Source organism: Chiloscyllium punctatum, chromosome X (assembly GCF_047496795.1).
Source record: "Chiloscyllium punctatum isolate Juve2018m chromosome X, sChiPun1.3, whole genome shotgun sequence".
Taxonomy (NCBI): domain Eukaryota; kingdom Metazoa; phylum Chordata; class Chondrichthyes; order Orectolobiformes; family Hemiscylliidae; genus Chiloscyllium; species Chiloscyllium punctatum.
In genome coordinates this window covers 15296436-15324162 of record NC_092791.1, presented here as the reverse complement: position 1 = coordinate 15324162, position 27727 = coordinate 15296436, and the positions used below count along the sequence as shown (strand labels likewise).

At 42.5% G+C, this 27727-nt stretch overlaps 1 protein-coding gene across 5 annotated transcripts in view; it reads right to left on the bottom strand.

Annotated features, from left to right (window-relative positions):
- Nucleotides 1-27727, bottom strand: part of vdrb (vitamin D receptor b) — a 319754-nt gene that overhangs the window by 21477 nt on the left and 270550 nt on the right. For all 5 annotated transcript variants that reach the window (XM_072567382.1, XM_072567385.1, XM_072567383.1 and 2 more), the window contains 2 exons: nucleotides 17487-17638; nucleotides 5619-5735 (listed from right to left, as the gene is read on the bottom strand). In XM_072567382.1, coding sequence (XP_072423483.1) covers nucleotides 5619-5735; nucleotides 17487-17638 — 269 coding nt within the window. The remainder of the gene's footprint in view (nucleotides 1-5618; nucleotides 5736-17486; nucleotides 17639-27727) is intronic.

The following is a 27727-nucleotide window of genomic DNA, read 5'->3' as shown; positions in this document are numbered from 1 at the left end:
CACAACCCTGCTATTTCTGCATTTTTCCAGAAACTGCCCGCCTATGAGTTCTTATGGTTCCAGTTAGATACCCCAAATTATTAGGTTGCTGGGTGAGGACAGATGAACTGGCTCCCTGAATTCATTCATTTATCCCATCTTGTTTGATAGCAACAGGTTATCTAAAAAGGATCCCCTTCCTTATGGATAATTTCTCCAAGACAAATTAATTTAGGTTTTAAAAGGAACTAATTTAAACAGTCTTTCTTGAGTTAAAGAAGAGTGAGTTCATTAGTTACTAAATGCAAAAATGTAATCGTACATTTGGATGAGAAATGAGAAGTGAATAGAAAAGCTTAAAAATATATGGATCAGTCTCTGGTTTAATCTTGGTGGAACATTAAGGTTGTTGCATTGGGTACTACCAGTAGTATTTCTTGGTTTTGCAAGTTAGCTGAAATTCTTTAGTTCCATTTAGCTTCAACAGTGGCTGGTTTCCAGCACTGAGTGCTAGTTGTTATGCCATTTTTCTTGCAGTGCAAGGGTGTTTAATGGCTGACCTAAAGCTGTGACTTTCCCAGCCCATTACTTGACACTACCACATCGGTCCACCAACACACAGACCAAGGGGTGCAGTTGGTTTTTAACCTGTTTTATTTCTGGAAGGACAAAACAAAAAAAAAATTGACCTGTGTCCACAATTTGAAATATAAACACTAGGAGATGTTTTTATTAAGCAAAGACAGGCTCTTGATGCAAATAAGCATTTGAAGAGGCAGATGCAATCGCGGTTTAATATTTTATCCAATCATAAGAGAGCACCTCTGACAATGCAACACTAGATTTTCAGCACAGATTCAAATGCTACAATCAGGGAAAGAACGAACAAAGTCAGGATGAGCTTACTGTTGTGCGGGATCTTCCAGTATGGATCACTGGATAACAGCAGCAGCTGGAATCCCGGCTGGCATTAATTCTCACCTACTTGGGTTCAGAAAATTCAATACAGACGAGATCAACACAAATGGTCTGGATGAATCACTGAGCCATCAAGAGGGTCATCACTGCTTTCCACAGAATTCTCATATTTTGCATTTGAAGCAGTCCTTTTGTTTTGTTTAGTTATTAGAGTCATTGAGATGAACAGCACGGAAACAGACCCTTCGGTCCAACTCATCCATGCTGACCAGATATCCTGACCCAATCTAGTCCCGTTTACCAGCACTTGGACCATCTCTTTCGAAACCCCTCCTATTCATATACTTATCCAGATACCTTTTAAATGTTGTAATTGTACCAGCCTCCACCACTTCCTCTGGCAGCTCATTCCGGACACGCACCACCCTCTGCATGAAAAAGTTGCCTCTTAGGTCTCTTCTAAATCTTTCCCCTCTCACCTTAAATCTATGCCTTCTAATTCTGGACTCCCCCACCCCAGGGAAAATACCTTGTCTGTTTATCCTATCTATGCCCCTCATGATTTTATAAACCTCTATAATGTCATCCCTCAGCCTCTGACACTCCAGGGAAAATAGCCCCAGCCTATTCATTGTCTCCCATTAGCTCAAATCCTCCAACCCTGGCAACATCCTTGTAAATGTTTTCTGAATTCTTTCAAGTTTAACAACATCCCTCCTATAGCAGGGAGACCAAAACTGCACACAATACTCCAACAGTGGCCTAACCAATGTTCTGTACAGCCGCAACATGACCTCCCAACTCCTGTACTCAATACTCTGACCAATAAAGGAAAGCATACCAAACACCTTCTTCACTATCCTGTCTACCTGAGACTCTACTTTCAAGAAACTATGAACCTGCACTCCAAGGTCTCTTTGTTCAGCAACACTCCACAGGACCTTACCATTTAATGTATAAGTCCTGCCCTGATTTGCCTATTTAAAATGCAGGACCTCACACTTATGTAAATTAAACTCCATCTGCCATTCCTCAGTCCGTTGGCCCATCTGATCAAGATCCCATTTAATCTGAGGTAACCTTCTTCGTTATCCACTACACCTCCAATTTTGGTGTCACCTGCAAACTTACTATCTATACCTCTTATGTTCACATCGAATCTTGTGGCACACCCGCTGGTCACAGGCATCCAGTCTGAAAAGCAACCCTCCACCATCTTTGAGCCAGTTCTGTACCCAAATGGCTAGTTCTCCCCATGATCTAACCTTGCTAACCAGTCTACCATGAGGAACCTTGTTGAACATCTTACTGAAGTCCACATAGATCACATCCACCACTCTGCCCTCATTAATCCTCTTTGTTACTTCAAAAAACTCAAATCAACTTAGTGAGACACGATTTCCAACGCAGAAAGCCATGTTGACTATCCCTAATCAGTCCTTGCCTTTCCAAATATATGTACATCCTGTCCCTCCGTATTCCCTCCAACAACTTGCCCACCACTGAGGTTAGGCTTATGGGTCTATAGTTGCCTGGCTTGTCCTTACCACCCTTCTTAAACAGTGGCACCACGTTTGCCAATCTCCAGTCCTCTGGTACCTCACCTGGGACTATTGATGATACAAATATCTCAGCAAGAGGCCCAGCAATCACTTCCCTAGCTTCCCACAGAAGGGGTACACCTGATCAGGTTCCAGGGAGTTATCCACCTTCAGGTGTTTTAAGACATCCGGCACCTGCTCCTCTGTAATATGGACATTTTTCAAGATGTCGCTATTTATTTCCCAATGTTCTCTATCTTCCATATGCTTCTTAACAGTAAACATTGATGCAAAATACTCATTTAGGATCTCACCCACCTCCTGCGGTTCCACACATAGGTGGCCTTGATAATCTTTAAGAGGACCTATTCTCTCCCTAGTTACCCTTTTACTGTTAGTTACTCTATTTGCCAAAGCTATCTCATATCCCCTTTTTGCCATCCTAATTTCCCTCTTAAGTATACTCCTACTGCCTTTATACTCTTACAGGGATTCACTCGATCTCTGCTGTCTGTACCTGACATATGCCTCCTTCTACTTTTGACCGAAACTTCAATTTCTCTAGCCATCCAGCATTCCCTACACCTACCAGCCTTGTCCTTCACCCTAGCAGGAACATACTGTCTCTGGACTCTTGTTATCTCATTTTTGAAGGCTTCCCATTTTCTAGCCATCCACCCCCAATTAACTTTTGAAAGTTGTTGCTTAATACCATCAAAGTTAGCCTTCCTCCAATTTAGAACTTTAATTTCTTTATCCAGTCTATCCTTTTCCAATACTATTTTAAATCTAATAGAATTATGGTCACTGGCTCCAAAGTGGTCCCTCACTGACACCTCAGTCACCTGCCCTGCCTTATTTCCAAAGAGTAGGTTAAGTTTTACACTTCAGTCCTGATGAAGGGCTTTTGCCTGAAACGTCGATTCTCCTGCTCCTCGGATACTGCCTGACCTGCTGTGCTTTTCCGACTCTGATCTCCAGTCCTCACTTTCTCCAAGTTTTGCACCTTCTCCAGTAGGTACATCCACATACTGAATCAGAAAATTGTCTTGTACACATTTAACAAATTCCTCTCCATCCAGGCCCTTAACAGTATGCAGTCCCAGTCTATGTTTGGAAAGCTAAAATCCTGGACAATAACCACCCTATCATTCTTACAGATAACTGAGATCTCCTGACAAATTTGTTTCTCAATTTCCCGCTATCGGGGAGGGGGGTCTGTAGTACAATCCCAATACGGTTCTCAGTTCCACCCTGGACGTATTCCCAGGAATATCCTACCCAAGGTCAGCTGTAATGTCATCCCTAATTGTCATCCCCCTCCTCTCTTGCCCTCGCTTTCTGTGCTTCCTATGGCATCTATACCCGGAACATTAAGCTGCCAGTCCTGTCCATCTCTGAGCCATGTCCCTGTAACAGCTATGACATCCCACTCCCATGTTCCCAGTCCCATGTTCCCAACTATGCCCTGAGTTCATCTCCCTTACCTGTTTGGCCTATTGCATTGAAATAAATGCTGGTTAATTTATCAGTCCTACCTCATTCTCTGCTTTGTTCCTGCCTGCCCTGACTGTTTGACTAGCTCCTTTTCCCAACAGTATCAGTCTCAGACTGATCTCTTTCCTCACTATCTCCCAGGGTTCCACACCACCTTACTAGTCTAAATACCCCTGAAAGGCTCCCCATCAATATATTAGTCCCCTTCCAATACAGGTGCAATCCACCCTTCTTACCGTCCTTCCACTCCAGATGTGATTCCAAAGATCCAAAAATGTGAACCCTTCTCCCCTGCACCAGCTCCTCAGCCACACATCCATCTGCTCTATCCTCTTATTCCTATCCTCACTAGCTCATGGCACATGCAGTAATTTAGATATTACTACCCTCGAGGACCTCGTTTTTAAAAATTCCTGCCCACTTCCGATATTCTCTCCTCAGAATCTTGTCCTTTTGTTCTTCCTATGTTGTCAGTTCCAATGTGTACAACAACGTCCTACTGGCCCCTCTCCCGTTTGAGAATATTCTGCACCCTCTCTGAGACATCCTTGATCCTGGCACCAGGTAGGTAACACACCATTCTGGTTTTTCACTGTCAGCCGCAGAAATGTCTATCTGTGCCTCTGACTAGAGAGTCCCCAATCACAGCTGACCGCTTGGAACCTGACGTACCCCTCGTTATATTACAGCCTGCCTCGGTACCAGAAACCTGGCTGTTAGTGTTGCATTACTCTGGGAGAACATCACCCCCTACATTTTCCAAACCAGCATACTTGTTTGAGATGGGGATAGCCACAGGAGACTCCTGAACTACCTGTCTCTCTCCCCTACCTTTTCTGGAGGTAATCTGACAATATCTGTGGTTTTTCTCCCTTCATGTAACTGCCATCCATCACACCCCTAGCTCCTGTAAATTCCTCACTGCCTCTAACTGTTGCTCCATCAATCCATGCAATCCGATGGGATTCACAACCAAACACACTTCCTGCAGACATAATCATTGGTAACAGGGAAACCGTCCCTAATCTCCTACATCTAACAGGAAGAGCACATCATTCTACTAAAGGCTATCTTTGCACCTTAACAATCCACAGACCCAGAAAATAGCACAGTCTTACTACTCCAGGCTAACTCAGTGCCCTATGTTTTTATATTTTTGAAGTTTAATCAAGAGACAGACCTCAATAAAAATATATAATCAGAAAAGAGCCCACCCTACTTACTAATGCAGAGTTACAAAATAAAACTGTAAGTTTACACTTTAAAACTAACCACTTCGTCACTCCCCCACACAGGTTTCTCCAAGGTCAGCCATGAATTTTGCTATTTATTTTACTTTGAGGAACTCTGATGCCCAGAGATACTTGAAATCAAACAGCAGAGATTGTCAGTTGTGCAGATTCACTGCTGGGTCAGCCAGCAGTGCCGATTTATTTCTCAGTTTGATTCACTGACCATGTGCTCACTGTCTTTGTCTCTATTCCTCCTTTTTAAAGTACCGTTGTTTTGATCTTTTTTTCCCCAAGTTCCAAAACCCTGCAGCAGCTTATAACACAGTAATTACTGCTCCCGGAATTCGAGGAGATCAGCTCCAACACTGAAAATACCTCAAAAAAGGAGCAGCTCTTACAGCCACAACGTCTTCCCGTCCTCCATCCTTTGAAGCTGTGCTGTTGCACTTACCCGGTGAAAGGATGCAGATAGCCATGAGAAGAACATGTTCTGCTTCGTGTAAATTCAGATTCTTCAAGCCGACCTGAAATTTTATCAGTGGTTCAAGCAACTCCAGGGAATGGCCAGCTAAAAAAGGGCACAAGAGGAAAGTGAAAATCATTCTGGAGATGCATTTAAACATTCTTTTCTTTTAAATGAAAAAGTAAAAACCCAAATGGTCAGGAAATCAGAAAATCAATGTTACAAATAAACCATCAATTAGCACCTTTTCTTGCCCTCATTTCTAAAAAAACATCTAGGTTGACGGGCTGAAATAACCGGATAAATAAATAAGTCATGTCAAAAGTAGTGGCAATTGGTAGGTGCCTGAACAGCAAACTTTGGCTTGATAGCTTCATGTGCTGGAGATGCTTACAACATGGCATCATGTTGGGAATGCGTTTACCTCTTGCACCTGGCAGCTCTTGTCTCTCTTCAGTGCTCATAAGGAATAGACTTGCAACTTTCTTTCAGTGGTTGGCTAATTTGTTTCAGTGTGTGGACCCTTTAAATTCTTTGACAGATTTTACATGGCTGTGGCTATTTAAGGAGGATCACCAATGCACAGTCTGTGAACTGCAGCAAGCGGCTTAGGGAAGAAACAATACCGCCAAGCCCTGGAAAACCAGACTCAGTAAATTAATACGACTCTCAATCTGAGGAATAGTGGCTTATTTAAACATAATAGATCACTGGCCCTCCACTCTGGAGCAAGCTATGAGGACAGCATATTTAAAATCAGAGGTAGGTGTGGTCATAGTGGGTTAGAACATAGAACATAGAACAATATAGCGCAGAGCAGGCCCTTCGTCTCTCGATGTTGCACCGATCTGTGAACTAATCTAAGCCCATCTCCCTACACTATCCCTTCATCATCCATATGCTTACCCAAGGACTGTTTAAATCTCCCTAATATGGCTGAGTTAACTGCCCTACATTGGCAGGTCGGGCATTCCACCCCCTTACCACTCTCTGAGTAAAGAACTTGCCTCTTACACCTGTCTTAAATCTATCACCACTCAATTTGCAGCTATACCACCTCGTCCAAACTGACATCATCATCCTAGGAAAAAAACTTTAACTGTCTACCCTATCTAATCCTCTGATCACCTTGTATATCTGTATCAAATCACCTCTTAGCCTTCTTCTTTCCAATGAGAATAGACTAAAGTGTCTCAGCCTCTCTTCATAAGACCTTCCCTCTAGACCAGGCAACATCCTGGTAAATCTCCTCTGCACCCTTTCCAATCCTTCCTATAATGGGGCGACCAGAACTGTACACAATATTCCAAGTGCAGCCAAACTAGAGTTTTGTATAGTTGCTCCACAACGCAATCCCTCTACCAATAAAACATAACACACTGTATGCCTTCTTAATGGTACTATCTACCTGGGTGGCAACTTTCAGGGATCTATGTACATGGACTCCAAGATCCCTCTGCACATCCACACTACCAAGAATCTTTCCATTGACCCAGTACTCTGCCTTCCTGTTATTCTTCCCAAAGTGAGTCACCTCACACTTAGCTGCATTGAACTCCATTTGCCACCTCTCCAACACCTCCTCCCTAGCTTCCCAGAGAATCATCGGATAAATCCCATCTGGCCCAGGGGACTTGTCTACTTTCGTTCCTTCTAGAATTGATAGCACCTCTTCGTTACTAACCTTGATCCTTTCTAGTCTAATATCTTATACCTCATTCCTCTCCTCTACAATATTCTCCTTTTCCTGAGTGAAAACTGATGAGAAATATTCGTTTAGTACCTCTCCGATCTCCACAGGGTCCACACACAACTTCCCACTTCTGTCTTTGACTGACCCTATTCCTACTCTAGTCATCCTTTTATTCCTCACAGACCTATAGAAAGCTTTAGGGTTCTCCTTTATTCTACCTGCTAAAGACTGCTCATGTCCTCTCTTTGCTCTTCTTAACTGTCTCTTTAAATCCTTCTTAGCTAATCTGTAACTCTCCATCGCCTCATCTGAAACATCTCGTTTCATCATCACATAAGCCTCCTTCTTCCACTTAACAAGAGACGCAAGTTCTGTAGTAAACCACGGTTCCCTTACCTTATCACTCCCTCCCTGCCTGACGGGGTCATACCTATCAAGGTTGAACTCATTTGTTCAATTTGACCTCTACCCTGACCACCACCCCCAATTATTGGTGAGACAGGGGAACGTTTAAAACGATCACCTTCCTTCCGCTCTCCCAACAACTATCAAACCCCAAAGAACTAGGCGATCCCATAAACAACAGATCAGATCTCAGCTCTGAAGTCCTGCCACATCCAGTTGTGAATGGTTCTGCTTCCTGCTGGGAGGTTCTATGCACACCGATTAGCATGGCCATGCGTTGGCTTCGGCAAGCCACTTCTGCACACAGACCTTGGAGATCCATGAGAAAATATTAGAGGGATCACTGGTCGTGGGCAGCTTAAAAACACGAACAGGAGAATAAGGCTCCACAAATACCCCATCCTCAATGATTGGAGCTTCCAGCACATCAGTGCAAAACATAAGGCTGAAGCATTCACAGCAATCTTCAGCCAGAAGTGCTGAGTGAGTGATCGACCCCAGCCTCCTCCAGCAGTCCCCAGCATCACAGATACCAGTCTTCAGCAATTCACTCCACATGATATTAAGGAACTATTGGAGGCACCAGGTACTGCAAAGACTGGCCCCTGACAATATTCTGGCAATATTATTGAAGGCTTGTGCTCCAGAACTAGCTACACCTCTCGCCAAACTGGTCCAGTATAGCCCCAGCACTGGCATACACCAAACAATGTAAAAAATTGCCCAGTGTGTCCTGGACATAAAAATCTGGACAAGTCCGATATGGTAAATAATGGAGATTAGATTACAGGAGGATATAGATGGGTTGCATAGACAGGCACATTGGTGGCAAATGGAATTTAATCCAAAAAAAAGTGGGGTGATGTACTTATGTAGGACAAAAAAGCAAGGGAATACATGATGACCAGTTCTGAGGAAGGGTCACTGGACCCAAAACATTAACTCTGGTTTCTCTCCACAGATGCTGCCAGACCTGTTGAGCGTTTCCAGCAATTTCTGGTTTTGTTTCAGATTTCCAGCATCACTAGTTCTTTCCGTGTTTATTGAGCATCAGAGAGACCTTGGCGTGCACGTTCACTGGCCCCTTAAGATATTAGGACAGATGGATAAAGTGGTTAAAAGGCATATGGTATACTTGCCTTTATTAGCCAAGGCATAGACTTTAAGAGCAGTGCGGTGATGCTGGAACTATATGAAACTTTGGTTCAGCTACAGCTAGAGTATTGCGTGTTGACCTGGAATCCACATTATAGGAGGGATGTGATAGCACTGGAGAGGGGGCAGAGGAGATTAACCTGGGGCTGGAGAGTTTCAGTTATGGAGAGAGTTTGAACAGAATGAGGTTGTTTTCCTTACAGCAGAGGAAATCGAGGGAAAAAATGATTGAGATGTATAAAATTAAGAAGGGCCTTGATAAGATAGACAGGATGAAATGTTTTCCATTGATGATTAGCCAAGGGGCATAGATTTAAGGGAAGAGACAGAAGGTTTAGAGTAGATGTGAGGAAAATCTTTTTCACCCCGAGGTGCTTAAGCTGCTTCATCAATGATCTTCCCTCCATCATAAGGTCAGAAGTGGAGTTTTTCGCCGATGATTGCACAGTGTTCAGCACCACTCGTGACTCCTCAGATCCTAAAGCAGTCCATGTCCAAATGCAGCAAGATATGAACAACAGTCAGGATGACTAGTGCCAAGTGATAAGTAAAATTCACATCACATGGTTTGGACAATAACCATCTTCAACAAGACATCTTTGACATTCAATGGCATTTCCATTGCTGAATCTCCCACAATCAACATCCTGGGGTTAGCACTGACCAAAAGTTGAACTGGGCTATCCATATAAATACTGTGGCTATAACAGCAGGTCAGAGATTAGGAATCCTGTAGTGATGAACTCACCTCCTGACTCCCCAAAGCCTGTCCACAACCTACAAGCATGTCAGGAATGTGATGGAATACTCTCCACTTGTCTGAATGAGTGCAGCTCCAAAAACACACAAGGAGCTCATCATCATCCAGGACAAAGCAGTCCACTTGATTAGCACTGCAACCATTGCCTTCAATATTCACTCCCTCTACCATTGACACAATAACAGCAGTGTGTACCATCTACAAGATGCACTGCAGCAACTCATCAAGGTTCCTTCGGGAGCACTTTCCAAACCCATGATCTAAAGCACCGAGATAGACAAGTACAGCAGATGCATATAAACACTCACATGTACCCTTCCAAGCATCATGCCATCATGACATGGAACTATATCAATGTCCCTTCACTGTCACAAAGTGAACATCTTGGAACTCCCTCCCTAATAGCACTGAGAGCGTGTCTGCACCTGTATAATTGAAGCATAACCTCCTTACGTTTGTATTCAATTCCCCTTGTGATAGATGGTGACATTGCATTCACTTTCCTAATTACTTGATGATACCCAGATCCCTCTGCACCTCAGAGCTCTGCAGCCAGTTAGAAATGCTCCTTTTTTCATTCTTCCTGGCAAAATGGACAATTTCCCATTTTTCAATGTGACACTATTTATCACATCGTTGCCCACTTATTAACCTAGCTATATCCTTTAGCCATTATATCCTCTTCACAACTTACTTTCCTACCTATCTCTGTCTTGTCAGCAAAGTTGGCAACTATACCTTCGATCCCTTCATCTAAGTCATTTGTATAAACAGTTGAGGTCCCATGACCCCATCCAGCACCCCGCCCACAAAGCGGAGCACTGAATTCCCCCTGTCCGTCATGTGTTAACCAAATGTCTGCAACCGGGGAAGGAAGCTCCAGACTGACAGTTCCAGTCCAGTGCACACAGAGACGCAGGTGAATTCTGGGATATCTGCTGAGTGGTGAGTTGTTCTAAGAACGGCGCATGGTAAGACAGGGTGGAAATTGGATGTGAGAGATACCATGGGGGTAGGGTAGGGAATTCATGCGGCAGGTTGGGTCAGATAGGGCAAGAGAACCCTCTATGCCTTGCAGTGACGAACCCTTCAAAAAACCTAATGTAACCAAGACCTACCAAAATAAAATGGAAGATTTATCCCATTCTTTTGGTTTCCTTTCTATCGTGCTGATACCATGATTAACTAACACAGTCACTTTTTCCTATTTTCTGGTCATTCCTAAACGTCCTGTGCTCTTCAAGATTCAGATCCCAATCCATGTCATTCTGCAGTCATATCTCTGTAATGGCTACCAGATTGTTCTTATTTTTATTTGCACCCTCAGTTTATCTGCTTTGTTTTGAGTGCTACTTGCATTCAGATACAGACCGTTTAACTTTATCTTTTTACTTGCTTCATAAGTTCTAGTCTCTTAGATTGACTCTTAGATTCACATTCTCTATCCATTCCTGTCACGGTTGATTTATCATCTCACGTACTAATACCTCTCCTTTGACTCTACTCTTCGATTTATCACATCTTCCCAAATTTGATCCCTTGCCACGACTATTCACTTTAAAATCCTCCCTATTTCCCTAGTTCTGCAATTGGCAAGAACACTGGCCACAACACAGTTCAGTTGTAGACCATCCCATTGATACAGATCCCACTTTCCCCAGTACTGGTGCCAGGGCTTCATGAATGAGAACCAAGTTCTCCCATACCATTCTCTGTAATCTGATTTGCCCTGTGTCAGTTAGCAAGTGGCTCAGGTAATAAATAATGCAGAGATTATGACCCTTGAGGTTCTGCTTCTTAATTTAGCACCTAGTTACTCATACCAACTATGCAGAACCTCTTGTTTGTCCTGCTTATGTCACTAGTATGTACATGGATCATGACAACTGGATCCTCCTCACCCCCATTCCAATTTTCTTCTGAGTTCTCAGCAGATGTTCTGAACCATGCCAGGCAACATAACCGTTTGGACTCATGCTCTTTGCTGCAGAGACAGCGTCACTCTACCTCGCTATAGTCTGCATAACTCTGGCACTCTATTGTAAGTCACACTAAGTTGGCTAGTTTTATATGCACCCAACACAAAAAGCCTAGCTGACTCACTTAATGAGGATCCATTTCTTAGTTAAGCTGCTCTTTCACTGGAAGCCTTGAAAAAATCTTGCGGAAGGCTGGCAACTGTTGAATTTAAAGTGTAAATGTCAGTTTAATGTCAACTATAAATCAAATTAAATTTATACAAAATAAGGGAAGACCCATCATATCCACACCAAATTTTCATTGTCCTGGCTTCTCCTTTCAACGCTGTGTGTCTTCCTTTTTTCGAATAATAGCCTAATTCCCTTTTGAAAGCCTCAAATTAACCAGCCTCCACCACTCTCAGGCAGCACATTAGCCAAATGATAAAGATATTCTGAACATCTCTTGATAGATTTCTCACTTTTTTTAAATTAAGATTAAGTCAAACTTTTCAACTAACCTTCCCATATTTAGGGGACAGAGAGAAATATGCAGCTAGTGAGTTTGCTTGATTTTTTGAGTGGTAATTTAGTAGGTCTGATCTCTGGAGAGCCCATGCCCTGATTCTTGGATAACCATATATGCAGGAAATGTTGTCAGCCGCGGAAACATGAGCTCCAGGTTTCAGAACGTTAGCAGCAACTGATGTCACTGCCGTGCATCTGCAAGATTAAGAACTTTGTGCATAGGATGCTTCTAGATGTGGTCAGCCTAAGCTTGAGAGATTGCAGGAATGGGTGACCATGAGGTTGTCAAGAAGAAATGAGCATGTAGTACAGGAGTTCCCTGAGTACATCCCACTCTTCAACCATTATTCAGTTCTGAATACTGGTGAGTGTGATGGTTTGGCTGTGCAGTATAGCCAGGGCCAAGTCCATGAGAGCATAGGTAGCTCAAAATTAAAGACTGGTTACACCAGGGAACATTGCTGCTCATTGTCGTAAAGATTTATAGGACAGAAAGAAGCCCTTTGGCCCATTAAGACTACCCCTAACTATTCTAAGCCCATTTTCCAGCTTTCGGATCAAAAGTAGTATCAATGAGGATACAAAGTTGGCTGAGTGTCAGGAAACTGTAGTAGTGAATGTTTGCTCTTCAGACTAGAGGAAGGTTTATGAGTTGAGTTCCTCAGATCAGGGTAAGGATTCCTTCTATTCTTGATATATAATAATGACCTTGACCTTAGTGTACAGGGGACAGATTGCAGATGACAGTGGTTAGCACTGTTGCCTCACAACACCAGGGATCCAGCTTTGATTTCAGCCTTGGGGGACTGTCTATGGAGTTTGCACGTTCTCCGCGTGTCTGTGTGGCTTTCCACTGGGTGCTCCAGTTTCCTTCCATAGTCCAAAGATGTGCAGTCTAGCTGGATTAGTTATGGTAAGTACAAGGTTATGGTGATAGGCAGGGTCAATGCAGACTGGATAGCCCAAATGGCCTCTATCTGCACTGTAGGGTTTCTTTGATTCTATGATACCAAACTTGGAACTTGAATCCTTTTGGTGTAACTTCAAAAGGATAAGTGGCAGGTGACATTTAATAGAAAAGTATGAAATTAATTATTCAATTGATAAGATGAATACAGAGGAGTCTGGACAGAGTAGATTGGGTGAAGGGGTGCAGGCACAGACTGGGAATGGTTCCCATTCATAGAATTGAGAATTGGGGGCATAGGTTTAAGGTGACTGCTTAAAAAGGCAATGACACATGAGGAAAAACCTTCACACAGCAAGTGGTTATGGTCTGGAAATGCTCTGAGTGAGTATGTTGAAGATATATTCAATTTCGACTTTGGAAAGGGAATTGGATAATCATCTAAAAAGGGAAAATTTGCAGGGTTACAGGGAAAAGACAGAAGTGTGGCACTAGGTGAACTGCTCCTTTAATATGGCCCATACAGGCACAGTGGGCACAATGTCTTCTTTCAATGCTATAATGATTCCATGCTGACATGTCCCTTCACCCCTCAACCTCAAGCAGGAATTGCTCATCTTGCAAAGTCTGTTTCTGTCTGGGACAATACTTCTGAAACAATCAAGTCATACTAGTCAGCACCTAGTGCAGAGCATGATATTCAAATGAAGCATTAATATTACCCCGAGGGGGAAATTGGAAGGATTCCTATTCAATTTCTGGTCAATGGTAACTCCCAGGATGTTGATAATGGGGAATTCATTGATGGTAATTGCATTGAATGCCAAGGCAAGATGGTTGGAGATGATGATGGTCATTTGCGTCACGTGTGTACTGCAAGTGCTACTTGCCTCTAATCAGCCCAAATCTGGATTTTGTTTAGGTTTTCTTGCATACGGATAAAAACAACTTACGAAACAGAGGAGTCACAAATGGTGCTGCACATTGGGCATTCAACAACGAACATCTCCAACCCTGACTTTATGAGTGAGGGAAGGTCATGGATGAAGAAACTAAAGAAGGTTATCCCTTGGACATTATTCTGAGGAACTCTTGCAGTGAGGTCTCAAGACTAAAACTGTTAACCTTCAATAATCACACCAGCTTCCTTTGTGCCAGGTATGACTCCAACCAGCAGAGAGCAGAAGGTGATCTGTTGGTTGTGGGATCACTTAGCTCTGTCTATCATTTGCTGCTCATCCTGTTTAGCATGCAAGTAATCCTGTGTTGTAGCTTCACCAGGTTGACACTTCATTTTTAGGTATTCTTGGGAGTACTCCTGGCATGCCATCCTGCACTCTCCATTGAACCAAGGGTGACCCCCTGGCTTGATGACAATGGTAAAGTGGGGGATGTGAGGTTGCAGATTGTGGTTTAATACAATTCTGTTACTGCTGACGATCCACAGCACCTTAAAAATGCAAATAGAGATGCCTGATCTGTCTGAAGTGGTAATGCCACACAGCACAATTGAGGTTATTCTCAATATAAAGACAGGACATCATCTCCGCAATAACTGTACAGTGGACAAATGCATCTTGAAGGGGTAGATAGAGGATGAGCTAAGTTTTCCCCTCTCATTGGTTCCCTTAGCATCCAATGGACATTCAGTGTAGCAGCTGGATCTTGTAGGTTTCAGCCAGTTCAAGTAATAGTATTACCACTGAGCCACTCTCGGTGATGGATATTGAAGTCTCCCACCCAGAATACATTCTGTTGTAAGAGATCACATAGTTTATGGAAATGGAAGTTAGACTGCTAGAACTGCAATACCAGGAGAGTTTTGCAACTTGAAAATCAAGTGTTGCATATTACTGAACTGTGCAGTACAATGTTGCTTTTCAGAAGTAGCAAGAGGGAGAATTTGAGACAAAGTGGCACTGAGAACATTCAAGTTAAGGAAATTCTACCCGGCAACAGCTGTCTGATTGGTTGATCTGTAAAATGCTAAAATGCTGTAAATGCCAAGAGCAGCAAAGAATGGAAAACCATCCAGAGTCTTCAGATAGAGAGCATCCATCTCCCCCTCTCTCTCCATGTGGAGAAAAGACAGAAAAGCTATGAAAGTTTAAAATAAAAAAGTCATACAAGAAAGTTCACCTGATGTTGAATCGAAGAACAACTGTCAGCCTATAGAATCATAGAATCTCTGCAGTGTGGAAACAGGCCATTCGGCCCAACAAGTCCACACTGACCTTCCGAAGAGTATTCCACCCAGACCCATTCCCTATACTCTACATTTCCTCTGACTAATGCACCAAATCTACACATCCCTGAACGCTATGGAGTAATTGAGCATGGCCAATTCACCCTAACCTGCTTTTAGACTGTGGGAGGAAACCAGAGCACCCGGAGGAAACCCACGCAGACACAGAACGTGCAAAATCCACACAGACAGTTGCCAGAGGCTGGAACCCAGGCCCTTGGCTCTGTGAGGCAGCAGTGCTATCCACTGAGCCACCGTGCTGCCCCCAAAATGTGATGTCAGAGTCTGATTTACCAAAATTACTTCCATGTTACTTGGAAAGAATAGTGTAATCTGTTTTTGATTCACAAACAGCACAGAAGATTTCAGTAAAATCCTCAATACAGTAGTGCCCCCCGCCCATATCCGCGGGTGATATGTTCCAAGGCCTACCACGGATGCCCAAAACCACGGACAGTAGCGAACCCTATCATTTAAATGAGAAACTTACCTTCCCAGCAGCCCCCTGGAATTATTTCTGGAACCTTCCATGTAATATTTTTGGGCTGCGGTAACTGCGGATAACTGAACCGCTTAAACCGAATCCGCGGATACGGGGGCTCTACTGTATTAACATTTCTTCCGCGCTGGTTGATGTTAATGAACATGCAAAGACCGACTCAGTATGGCTGGATTTTTCAGAAAACTGCATTCTTCCTGTATAAGCAGCCTTATAATGAATCCAAGATAAACTATAAAGGTCTAATATTACTTTTAGGAGACAAACATTGATGGCATGATTACAAATATCAGCGACCAAGAATTTGCTATTGCATTTTGCACAATTTTTAAACCTTTTAGCAGACATGCTGATCCATCTATAGTGGCGTTTACTTTGTAGGCAATGTATTGCATGGTTTGAAGAGGAAGATTGTACCATAAAACTCACACGTGTGCAGCTGGAGCAAAATTTACAGAGTGCAAAATTTTCACTTTTGCATTGCCATTTTTATCCTTACACTAGTATGTTTGTGTCATTTACATTTGTCCTCAGTGATGCAATCAGAGCCTTGTTCTTTGATGATAGATTTATGATCTTGCTACAGGTAATAGAGGGCACCATCCCCACTCAAAACACAGGAATGGTCACTGGTATTGTATGTGACCTAATTGAAAGGTACAAAATTGCGTTAGGGCTAGTCAGACCAGACACAAGGATAATGTTACTCATGGCTGTGCATCTGAAACAAAGGGTCATGTTCTTAGGATAGACCATTTAGGACAGGGATGAGTACAAATTTCTTCACTTAGAGGGTCATGAACCTGTTGAATTCTCCACCACATAAGGGTGAGGTGGCCAAGCTACTAAATACTGCTAAGAAAGAAAGAGTTGGACTTGAAGACACTAAAGATGTAAAGGGGTATGGCAAGATGGCAAGTGCATAGCATTAGGATCGTGGATCAGCCATGATCATATTGAATGGCAGAGCAGGCCTCCTGTTTCTGTGTTCTCAATTTCTACCAAACCTGCACATGTCTGATTGTCTCTGCTGCACCTCCAGGACACACTCATAAAGAAAGGTCTCCCAAGGTTCCACCCCTTTGCATTGCACAAGAATTTCTTTGGAATTTGGTGGGGCAGAGAAGAGTGATGGCAGGAGGTTGTGGTCACAATTAGATTTAAGTAAGATTCAACCACACAAAAAAATGGTGGTTGGGGTTGTGGAGTAGAAAAGAGAAGCACTCTCTCTGATTTAATACAAGTGTAGAAGGATTGTGGCTAAAGAGTTTTGCAGCCAGCAGCCATGAGAACTTGGAATCCATATTCCTAACTTTTGTCCTGATATAGGACAAATAAGTTTTATTACCTGGTCCCAACTGGCTCCTGGGAAATCAAAAATAATAGAAAAAGCACGACAGGCAAGATCAAGTGAACAGAATAGTTGAATTTCTGTTTAATTTATCTACCTACTTCTGGAAAAGATTGGAAACTTTAAAATTTTGACAATGGAAAGTTAAACACTAGTCACTTACATTTTTTTGGTCGGGAGATGTGAAATAGCACAATAATGTAGACCCTCCTGTCTTAACACAATATAGGGGACCATGGGTGGCACTGCATCTACAAGATCACTGGCAGTACTCAGCATGTAGTTTTCCCCAAATCCATGAAGCTGAATGGTAGGTGTGGATGTGAATATGGCTTTGTTTCTTTTTGCTGCTTACCTTTGGTGACGTCATTTATATCATATTTGAACTCATCATTTCCACATTTCCAGGACATATCCTCCACTGAGAAGGACTCGTTTGATCGTAGCATAATAATTTCAATTGCACTTGACTTCAGAAGGGCAATTTGGTCATCCGCAAGCAACTCCCTGCAGATTGAAGAAGTTCTCTCCTTAGTAAATATTTCTGCATCAGCATTTTTGTTGTAAATTAGTTTTATTATTGACCCACTGATGGGTATAATGTCTCCATTATTAGGTCTACATTTTTGCCCCTTAGGGTGGGTGACGATTCTATTCCCTTTGTCAACGTTTTCCTTGACTAGATGGCCCCTATTTGATTTTTTGTCCTCTCCACCCGACCCCTTTTAGAGAAATTATGTGGTCTCTAACTGGCACAGCCCAGGGCTGAAATAGTGCAGCGTGGCAAGTAGAGGGGTGGCATTCAAACCTAAAACATTCTCCACATTTTAGGTTACTGTTCTAATGAGCAGCATTACCACAAAGTTGGCATCTCTTTTTTCATCCCATTCCATTCTGCAACAATGATTTGCTAATCAGAAGAATAAGTAGGCTGTGTAAAAATAACAAGCGTAATGCACATATAAAGATGAAATAAGCATGTGGTGTGGCATGGAGCCATACAGCCCAGCAAGTTTCATGTCAGTTCTTGTGTTGAGTTCACTCGTTTTAGCTGGGGGAGCAGTTGGGGTGCTAAAATCATTCACCATGGATTAGGCAGGAGAAAACAATTCGCCTTGACTTCCACTGACAAAAAGTGTGTGGGAATAGTTGGGAGGACATAATTAGACTTGGCCATGATGTTCCAGTCAATTACTTTTGTGTTGCCGTCTAAGGTCAAACATGCGAAGAGCTGAAGGGTTGCAAGTAGCAGCAGAACTGTACCCCAGCAAAAGTCATGGCCCTCAACAGCAAGTAAACTGAAAAAAAAAATACCGTTTGCTCAATTTTACAGTATCCATGAGGCGCAATCAGTGCTCAAACCATTTCAATTATGGAAGAGAAGGGAAAAGGAGAGCTCAAAGTGGACAGGATACAAATAAGTAGTTTTTTTTTTCTCTTTTGACTGCTCATTCAGTCATCACAACTTATAATGGAAGTAAAGCAAAGTTTGAATTTGAGGTCAGTTTTTGCAAATACAAGTAAAATATGAATTTTGAGTTCGTTTTCCTGTAATATCACTTATGCAGCAAATAACAGTCAATTCTTGCGCTCATTTAATTGCACATGATGCGGTGTGCCAAGTATAATTCTAAAAGATCAAGCAAGTTACAATCATTTGCAAAATAGAGGTTGTTAATAGCGTCCAGTGATTACTACATTGTTCTACTTTTCCTGAGAGTAAACAGCAAGGAATTATTTCACTGAAAAGTCAAACAATCAGGTCTCTCTACTGTACTTTAACAACACCAAATGGTAAGCTTCACAACAGAGAGAGGATTTGGTTCACATTGATCATATTGGAGATCAGTTACTGATAAATTCCACACATTTTCATGTACTGGCCAGCACCTAGTGAGAAATAAGGACTATTCCACGTCAGGCTCATACAACACTGCATCCAAAGACACACCCCAATAAGAGGAGAGGCAAATTGGAGTGCGGAGCTATGATCTATGAATTGGTTTAAATGATAAGATTTCAAGTAGATCTTTGAAAGCAATGTGGTTGGGTGCTTAGGTAACGATCATATTCTGAAGGCACTGCTAATGCACAGCAGAATGGGAAGGATGGAAGATCTAAACTGGGACACATAGGTGCAGGAATTTGCAGAGATAGGACTGGGAATAGGTGCAACGATGAAACATGTTGAAGGCTGCGGAGAAGATGGAAAAAATAAGGAAGGATAATGCACTTAGTTTGTTTCCACTGAGGATGTTATTGGTTACTTTGCCCAGTGGTATAGTGAGTGTGGAACTGAGACTAATCTGCAGGAATTATAAAAGGAGCAACATAACAAGTGAGCATGGAGCAAGCTTATAATATTTGAGGGCCTTAAGTAGGAAAGAGGTAGGGTTTGGGCAGTAGTTGGAGATGGTGGAAGAGTCAAGCTGGGATTTTAAAGGTGGGTTTAATGCATTTAGAAAGAGAATCTTCTACAATATCAATCATGTACATGGACAGGTAACTCAGTGACAAAGGACTGGTTTAGTCAGGAGTCAAGGGGCGGGAGCTGAATGTCATGGAGAAGATGGGAAGCAGAAAGATAGTGGAAACTACAGCAGTTTTAAAAGGGAGAAGAACAGACAAAGGAAGCACATGGTGAGGACGGTGCAGGAGAGAGAGAGAGAGAGAGAGAGAAAGAGAACGAGAGAGAGAGAGAGAGAGAGAACCTGCACAGTTACTGCCTTTGCTGTTTTTGAATTCATGTATTGCTGGACATCGGAGTACATCTGGGAAAATTAACAAACAGTGAATTTCACAACTAATCTTGGAGGAACCTGTTTGGGCGAAGTTCACAACACAGAATCAGAGAAGTTAATTGTTGTTTTAAGTCTGTCCAAGAGAAAAGCTGTATTAGTAAGTACAGTGGGTTCTTTCTTGATTGTATGTTTTTGGAGATAAGTCTCTTGATTAAACTGGAAATATAAGCCAGAGCTATTAATTTAACCTTGTGCAGTGTTTTGTAGAGGAATAAGATGGTGTTGTTTTCTGGGTCTGTAGATTGTGAAGGAGCAAAAATGGCCTTTGCAGTGATATGTGCTTCTTGTCAGATGTGGGAGTTTAAAGAGAGTTTAAGGGTTACTGCGGATTATATCTGTCATAAATGCTGTTGGATGCGAATCTTATCAGATAGAGTGGATCAGTTGGAGAGACAGAAGCGATGAGGAATTTGCAACAGCAACAGTGTGTGATGGATGGCAGTTATAGGAAGGGGGGAAAGTCTCAGATACAGTCACACAGATGGTTTAACTCCAGGAAGTATAAGAGAGGTAGGCACCTAGGGCAGGAGTCTTTTGTGGATATACCCATTTCAAACAGGTATGCTGTTTTGGAAAATGTAGGGGGTGATGGATTCTCAGGGAAACGTAGCACAAACAGCCAAGTTTCTGGTATTGAGACTGGCTCTAATGCAATGAGGGGTACGTCGACTTCCAAGAGATCAATTGTGTTAGAGGATTCTGTAGTCAGAGGTACAGACAGACGTTTCTGTGGCCAGCAGAGAAAAAACAGAATGGTGTGTTGTTTCCCTGGTGCCAGGATCAAGGATGTCTCAGAGAGGGTGCAGAATGTTCTCATGGGGGAGAGGGGCCAGCAAGAGGTCATTGTCCACATTGGAACCAACGATATAGGAAGGGAAAAGGTTGAGATTCTGAAGGGAGATTATAGAGAGTTAGGCAGAAATTTAAAAAGGAGATCCTCAAGGGTAGTAATATCTGGATTACTCCCAGTGCTTCGAGCTAGTGAGAGTAGGAATAGGAGGATAGAGCAGATGAATACATGGCTGAGGAGCTGGTGTATGGGAGAAGGATTCACATTTTTGGATCATTGTAATCTCTTTTGGGGTAGAAGTGACCTGTACAAGAAGGACGGATTGCACCGAAATTGGAAGGGGACTAATATACTGGCAGGGAGATTTGCTAGAGCTGCTCAGGAGGATTTAAACTAGTAAGGTCGGGGGGAGTGGGTGGGACCCAGGGAGATAGTGAGGAAAGAGATCGGTCTGAGATGGGTACAGCTGAGAACAGAAGTGAGTCAAACAGTCAGGGCAGGCAGGGACAAGGTAGGACTAATAAATTAAACTGCATTTATTTCAATGTAAGGGGCCTAACAGGGAAGGCAGATGAACTCAGGGCATGGTTAGGAACATGGGACTGGGATATCATAGCAATTACAGAAACATGGCTCAGGGATGGACAGGATTGGCAGATTAATGTTCCAGGATACAAATGCTACAGGAAGGATAGAAAGGGAGGCAAGAGAGGAAGGGGAGTGGCATTTTTGATAAGGGATAGCATTATAGCCGTGCTGAGGGAGGATATTCCTGGAAATACACCCAGGGAAGTTATTTGGGTGGAACTGAGAAATAAGAAAGAGCTGATCACCTTATTGGGATTGTAATATAGACCCCCTAATAGTCAGAGGGAAATTGAGAAACAAACTTGTAAGGAGATCTCAGCTATCTGTAAGAATAATAGGGTAGTTATGGTAGGGGATTTTAACTTTCCAAACATCGACTGGTACTGCCATAATGTTAAAGGTTTAGATGGAGAGGAATTTCTTAAGTTCGTACAAGACAATTCTCTGATTCATTATGTGGATGTACCTACTAGAGAAGGTGCAAAACTTGACCTACTGTTGGGAAATAAGGCAGGGCAGGTGACTGAGGTGTCAGTGGGGGAGCACTTTGGGGCCAGCGACCATAATTCTATTCGTTTTAAAATAGTGGTGGAAAAGGGTAGACGAGATCTAAAAGTTGAAGTTCTAAATTGGAGAAAGGCCAATTTTGACAGTATTAGGCAAGAACTTTCGAAAGGCAGATGTTCGCAGGTAATGGGAAGCCTTCAGAAATGAGATAACAAGAATCCAGAGAAAGTATATTCCTGTCAGGGTGAAAGGGAAGGCTGGTAGGTATAGGGAATGCTGGATGACTAAAGAAATTGAGGGTTTGGTTAAGAAAAAGGAGGAAGCATATGCCAGGTATAGACAGGATAGATCGAGTGAATCCTTAGAAGAGTATAAAGGAAGTAGGAGTATACTTAAGAGGAAAATTAGGAGGGCAAAACGGGAACATGAGATAGCTTTGGCAAATAGAATTAAGGAGAATCCAAAGGGTTTTTACAAATATATTAAGGACAAAAAGATAACTAGGGAGAGAATAGGGCCCCTCAAAGATCAGCAAGGTGGCCTTTGTGTGGAGCCGCAGAAAATGGGGGAGATACTAAATGAATATTTTGCATCAGTATTTACTGTGGAAAAGGACATGATATAAACTGTAGGGAAATAGATGGTGACATCTTGCAAAATGTCCAGATTACAGAGGAGGAAGTGCTGGATGTCTTGAAACACATAAAGGTGGATAAATCCCCAGGACCTGATCAGGTGTACCCGAGAACTCTGTGGGAAGCTAGAGAAGTGATTGCTGGGCCTCTTGCTGAGATATTTGTATAATCGATAGTCACAAGTGAGGTGCCAGAAGACTGGAGGTTGGCAAACGTGGTGCCATTGTTTAAGAAGGGCGGTAAAGACAAGCCAGGGAACTATAGACCGGTGAGCCCGACCTCAGTGGTGGGCAAGTTGTTGGAGGGAATCCTGAGGGACAGGATGTACATGTATTTGGAAAGACAAGGACTGATTTGGGATAGTCAACACGGCTTTGTGCATGGGAAATTATGTCTCGCAAACTTGATTGAGTATTTTGAGGAAGTAACAAAGAAGATTGATGAGGGCAGAGCAGTAGATGTGATCTCTATGGACTTCAGTAAGGCATTCGACAAGGCTCCCCATGGGAGACTGATGAGCAAGGTTAGATCTCGTGGAATACAGGGAGAACTAGCCACGTGGATACAGAACTGGCTCAAAGGTAGAAGACAGAGGGTGGTGATGGAGGGTTGTTTTTCAGACTGGAGGTCTGTGACCAGTGGAGTGCCACAAGTACCGGTGCTGGGTCCTCTACTTTTCATCATTTACATAAATGATTTGGATGCGAGCATAAGAGGTACAGTTAGTAAGTTTGCAGATGACACCAAAATTGGAGGTGTAGTGGACAGCGAAGAGGGTTACCTCAGATTACAACATGATCTGGACCAGATGGCCAATGGGATGAGAAGTGGCAGATGGAGTTTAATTCAGATAAATGCGAGGTGCTGCATTTTGGGAAAGCAAATCTTAGCAGGACTTATACACTTTATGGTAAGGTCTTAGGGAGTGTTGCTAAACAAAGACACCTTGGAATGCAGGTTCATAGCTGCAGGTTCAAAGTAGATAGGATAGGATAGTGAAGAAGGCGTTTGGTATGCTTTCCGTTATTGGTCAGAGTATTGAGTACAGGAGTTGGGAGGTCATGTTGCGGCTGTACAGGACATTGGTTAGGCCACTGTTGGGATATTGCGTGCAATTCTGGTGTCCTTCCTATCGGAAAGATGTTGTGAAACTTGAAAGGGTTCAGAAAAGATTTACAAGGATGCTGCCAAGGTTGGAGGGTTTGAGCTATAGGGAGAAGCTGAACAGGCTGGGGCTGTTTTCCCTGGAGCGTCGGAGGCTGAGGGGTGACCTTATAGAGGTTTACAAAATCATGAGGGGCATGGATAGGATAAATAGACAAAGTCCTTTCCCTGGGATTGGGGAGTCCAAAACTAGAGGGGCATAGGTTTAGGGTGAGCGGGGAAAGATATCAAAGAGACCTAAGGAGCAACCTTTTCATACAGAGGGTGGTACATGTATGGAATGAGCTGCCAGGGGAAGTGGTGGAGGCTGGTACAATTGCAAGATTTAAGAGGCATTTGGATGGGTATATGAATAGGAAGGGTTTGGAGGGATATGGGCCAGGTGCTGGCAGGTGGGACTAGATTGGGTTGGGATATCTGGTCAGCATGGACGGGTTGGACCGAAGGGTCTGTTTCTGTGCTGTACATCTCTATGACTCTACAGGTTCAAGGCAGAGGAGGGGAAGATCTTGAAGTCGAAAGAAATCAATGAACTCTTCACAGTTGATATTAATGATGGGGGTGGGGGATGGAGAATCAGATCCAGAACCAGAATACAGGTTGTTAATAACGAAAAGGTCCAAGATGATTCCAAAGAGTAAGATAATCAGTAGAGAGGAGAGCTTCACCTCAGTGGCTAGGTTGGAGTTGAACTAAATCCCAGAGAGGAAATAAATAAATAATTGCAACACCTTATGACTCTCTAAAGTGCTTCACTACAAATGAAGTTGCAATGGTAGCAGGCAATTTGCGCAAAAGTAAGTCACAAAAATCGTAAATGAGACAAATTACCAATAAAATTAGCCTTGGATGGTATAGGTAGAGAGAAATAGTTTGACCAGCGCATAGAAGAACTGTTCTTTTAGTAATGGTGCTAGAAACACTGCTTTTTCGGAGATCAATACTTGGATATTGGAACACAGTAAAATTATAAAATTTGCCCATGATGTCAAATTGGAGAAGTGGCAAATGGCCCCTGAGTAATGTAACGAAGGGTCAGACTAAATTGCATGCTCATGTCCTGAGTGGGCCTGAGACCCATAACCTTGTGACTAAAGGCAAGCGTGCCAACTGGCTCAGCTAAACTGGCATTTAAGAAATGTGAAAAGAGTGTGCACTGATCTTATGTGCCATTAAATCAACTTTCCCTGACAACTCACTGACTATTCTTTGTATTCAAAGAAGGACAGACTTCCAAAATAGTACTTTTCACGATGACTGGTGTGTCAAAGCTCTTTAGAAGAAGAGAATAGAATCCCTTCAGGATCCCCACTTTACACTTGATGAAGTACATCTGCAGTGAAATCACTGTTGTAGTAAGGAAATACAAAAGTCAATTTGCGCACAGCAAACTTTCATACACAACAGAGTAGTAGCATTCAGATATTCCAATTTTTGTGATGTTGATTCAGGGATAAATACTAGCCAAGGTACTCCCCCATTCTCCTTCAAGATATTGTCATTATATCTTTTACAACTACAAGCAGGCACAAAGGACCTCAGTTTATATCTTAAAAAGATAGCACCTCAGCAGTGCTCACTCAGTACTACATTGGAGTGTCAGTCTTAAGCCTTGCTTTGTCTCAGTTGTATTAAAGACTGTTGGGTTGCCTCCCCTTCACGTATTCACCCATCCACACCCATGGCCACGGCCCAAAAGTGTGAATAACAGCTTTCAAACACTTCACACTCTTCTTTGTCTTGTGCAAATAACCATGACATTGACAAAACCAATCACATGAAGAATAACTTATTATGACTACGTAAAATAGGTCAATCAGGCAAATCAACAGTTCTCTCCAGTCGTCAAACAGCACCCCAAACTGAGATGATAGTTTTGAGAGTCTGGTCTTTCAGCCAAGCATGCATAATGAAGCCATCCAGCGCTACTGTAAGGGACTGCATTTTTTCCCTTTTTGGACTATAAACTGAAATGGAAGTCATACTGCTACGTAAGTGATATACCAGGACAGCTTTGCAATTTGAGAAATTCAAATGATGCACATTTTTAGCTGTGCAAAACAATGTTACTTTTCAAAGCAGTGAGGAGGAATACTTGGACACAGAATGACAGCAGGAATCTTTGGAGTTATAGAAAAACTGCCTGTTGACAGACTTCGGATTGGTCCAGTTGCAGCATGAGCTTGTTGTACACTTAATGGTCTGTAAGAGACCTCCAGAGCTAACCAACTGAAAAAAAAATCTCTTCTTTCAATGCAAGTTAAAAAGAAAAAAAGACCTCAAGAAACTTTTACAATTCTAATACAAGGAAAGATCTAGGTCCACCGGATCATCTATTGAAGTGAAGAATGACCATCACTTTACAGACATCATTGGTCATCATTGTTGAAATCAAAAGGAACAGAGAGATTATCTAACCCATCTTTGTGATCTTCAGAATTTTGTTTTTCCTGTCAAACTATGTATTTTTTATCTGTCTTACTCATGAAGTAGTGTGTGTATTTGGTGTTGTAAAGGGGCATTACTCAAAATCACATTATAGATTTGTAATCCTTTCTTTTCTCTCTCGCTTATTAAATGAATTATTTTCTGTTAATGATGAAACCCGGTGTGATTTTCCAGAATAGCAATTAATCTGGGAAATTGGTCATCTTGGTGGTTTAAATGGGTATTTACACATTTGTGACAGACTGTAGAACAGTAGGGCTTATCACCACACTCTTCCCAGGTAAGTTGTGACACTGAAAGAGGTCCTACCTCTGTACTCATTGCAAAATTACATGCTTGCAAAAGAAGACATTTTGCAAGCATGGGCTGGTTAAACAAAAAATTTCATTCTGCTACAATGCAATGATAACTGGCATTTTCTACTAACATGTTGTTGTTAGTTCAAAAAGGCACTCATATATCAAGTTCAGTTTCAGTATGGTACTAAGTATGTAGGCTGTCCATCCCAATGACTGGCTAATTGAATAAAATACCTTGTTCCTTTGATTGTTCACACTAAGCAGAGAACAGTCCATATTCAACCAGCCCATCCTTGAAAATGCAAATTAAAAAATCTGTTAGATTTTTTACCATGATTGGGAAGGACTTGCCGAATAATCATGAGTGTGCTAAATGCTACATTAATAACCAGTTCAAGGTATTCAGTTGAGCTTGCAACATGGTTAATTTACACTTTTTAGACGATATCCATTCATATGCATGGACCTGTCCTCCGCAAACAAAAGGAATTGTTCAAGCCTTGTGCCTTTCTAAATTACCCAAGGTTATACGGAGGCTTAGCGAGTTTTGAGAAGATTTGTAGCTCGGGTTGAGGTTTTGGATGTAGCTGTGCTCGCTGAGCTGGAAGGTTCATTTCCAGACGTTTCGTTATCCTACTAGGTAACATCTTCAGTGGGCCTCAGGCAAAGCAATGCTGAAAATTCCTGCTTTCTATTTATATGCTTGGGTTTCTTTGGGTTGGTGAAGTCATTTCCTGTGGTGATGTTATTTCCTGTGGTGAAGTCACCTCCTGTTCCTTTTCTCAGGGGGTGGTAAATGGGGTCTAACTCGATGTGTTTGTTGATAGAGTTCTGGTTGGAATACTATGCTTCTATGAATTCTCGTGCATGTCTCTGTTTGGCTTGTCCACGGATGGATGTATTGTCCCAGTCGAAGTGGTGTCCTTCCTCATCCGTATGTGAGGATACTAGTGAGAGAGGGTCATGTCTTTTCGTGGCGAGTTGGTGTTCATGTATCCTGGTGGCTAATTCTCTGCCTGTTTGTCCAATGTAGTGTTTGTTACAGTCCTTGCACGGTATTTTGTAATTTATGTCACTTAATAAATGTCATTTACTGGTGAGTTTAACTGCAGATAAGCTTGAGCCAGGGTGTGTATACACAGGTAGATTCAGCCAGCACCAGGTAGTTGATTGGTCTGTGAAGTGGTGACCAGGTTTTGATGCCTTCTGCCTGGCAACAACTATGTTATTGGCTCCCAGGTAGCTATACAGCTTGGGGCTGTGAACATTCTGGTCTGGAGTGATTGGGCCGTCAGAAAAGAAAGAGCTATGCTTCTCTTTGAAGTGAAGAGACCTCAAGTCTAAAGAAAACCAGTTTATTTCTC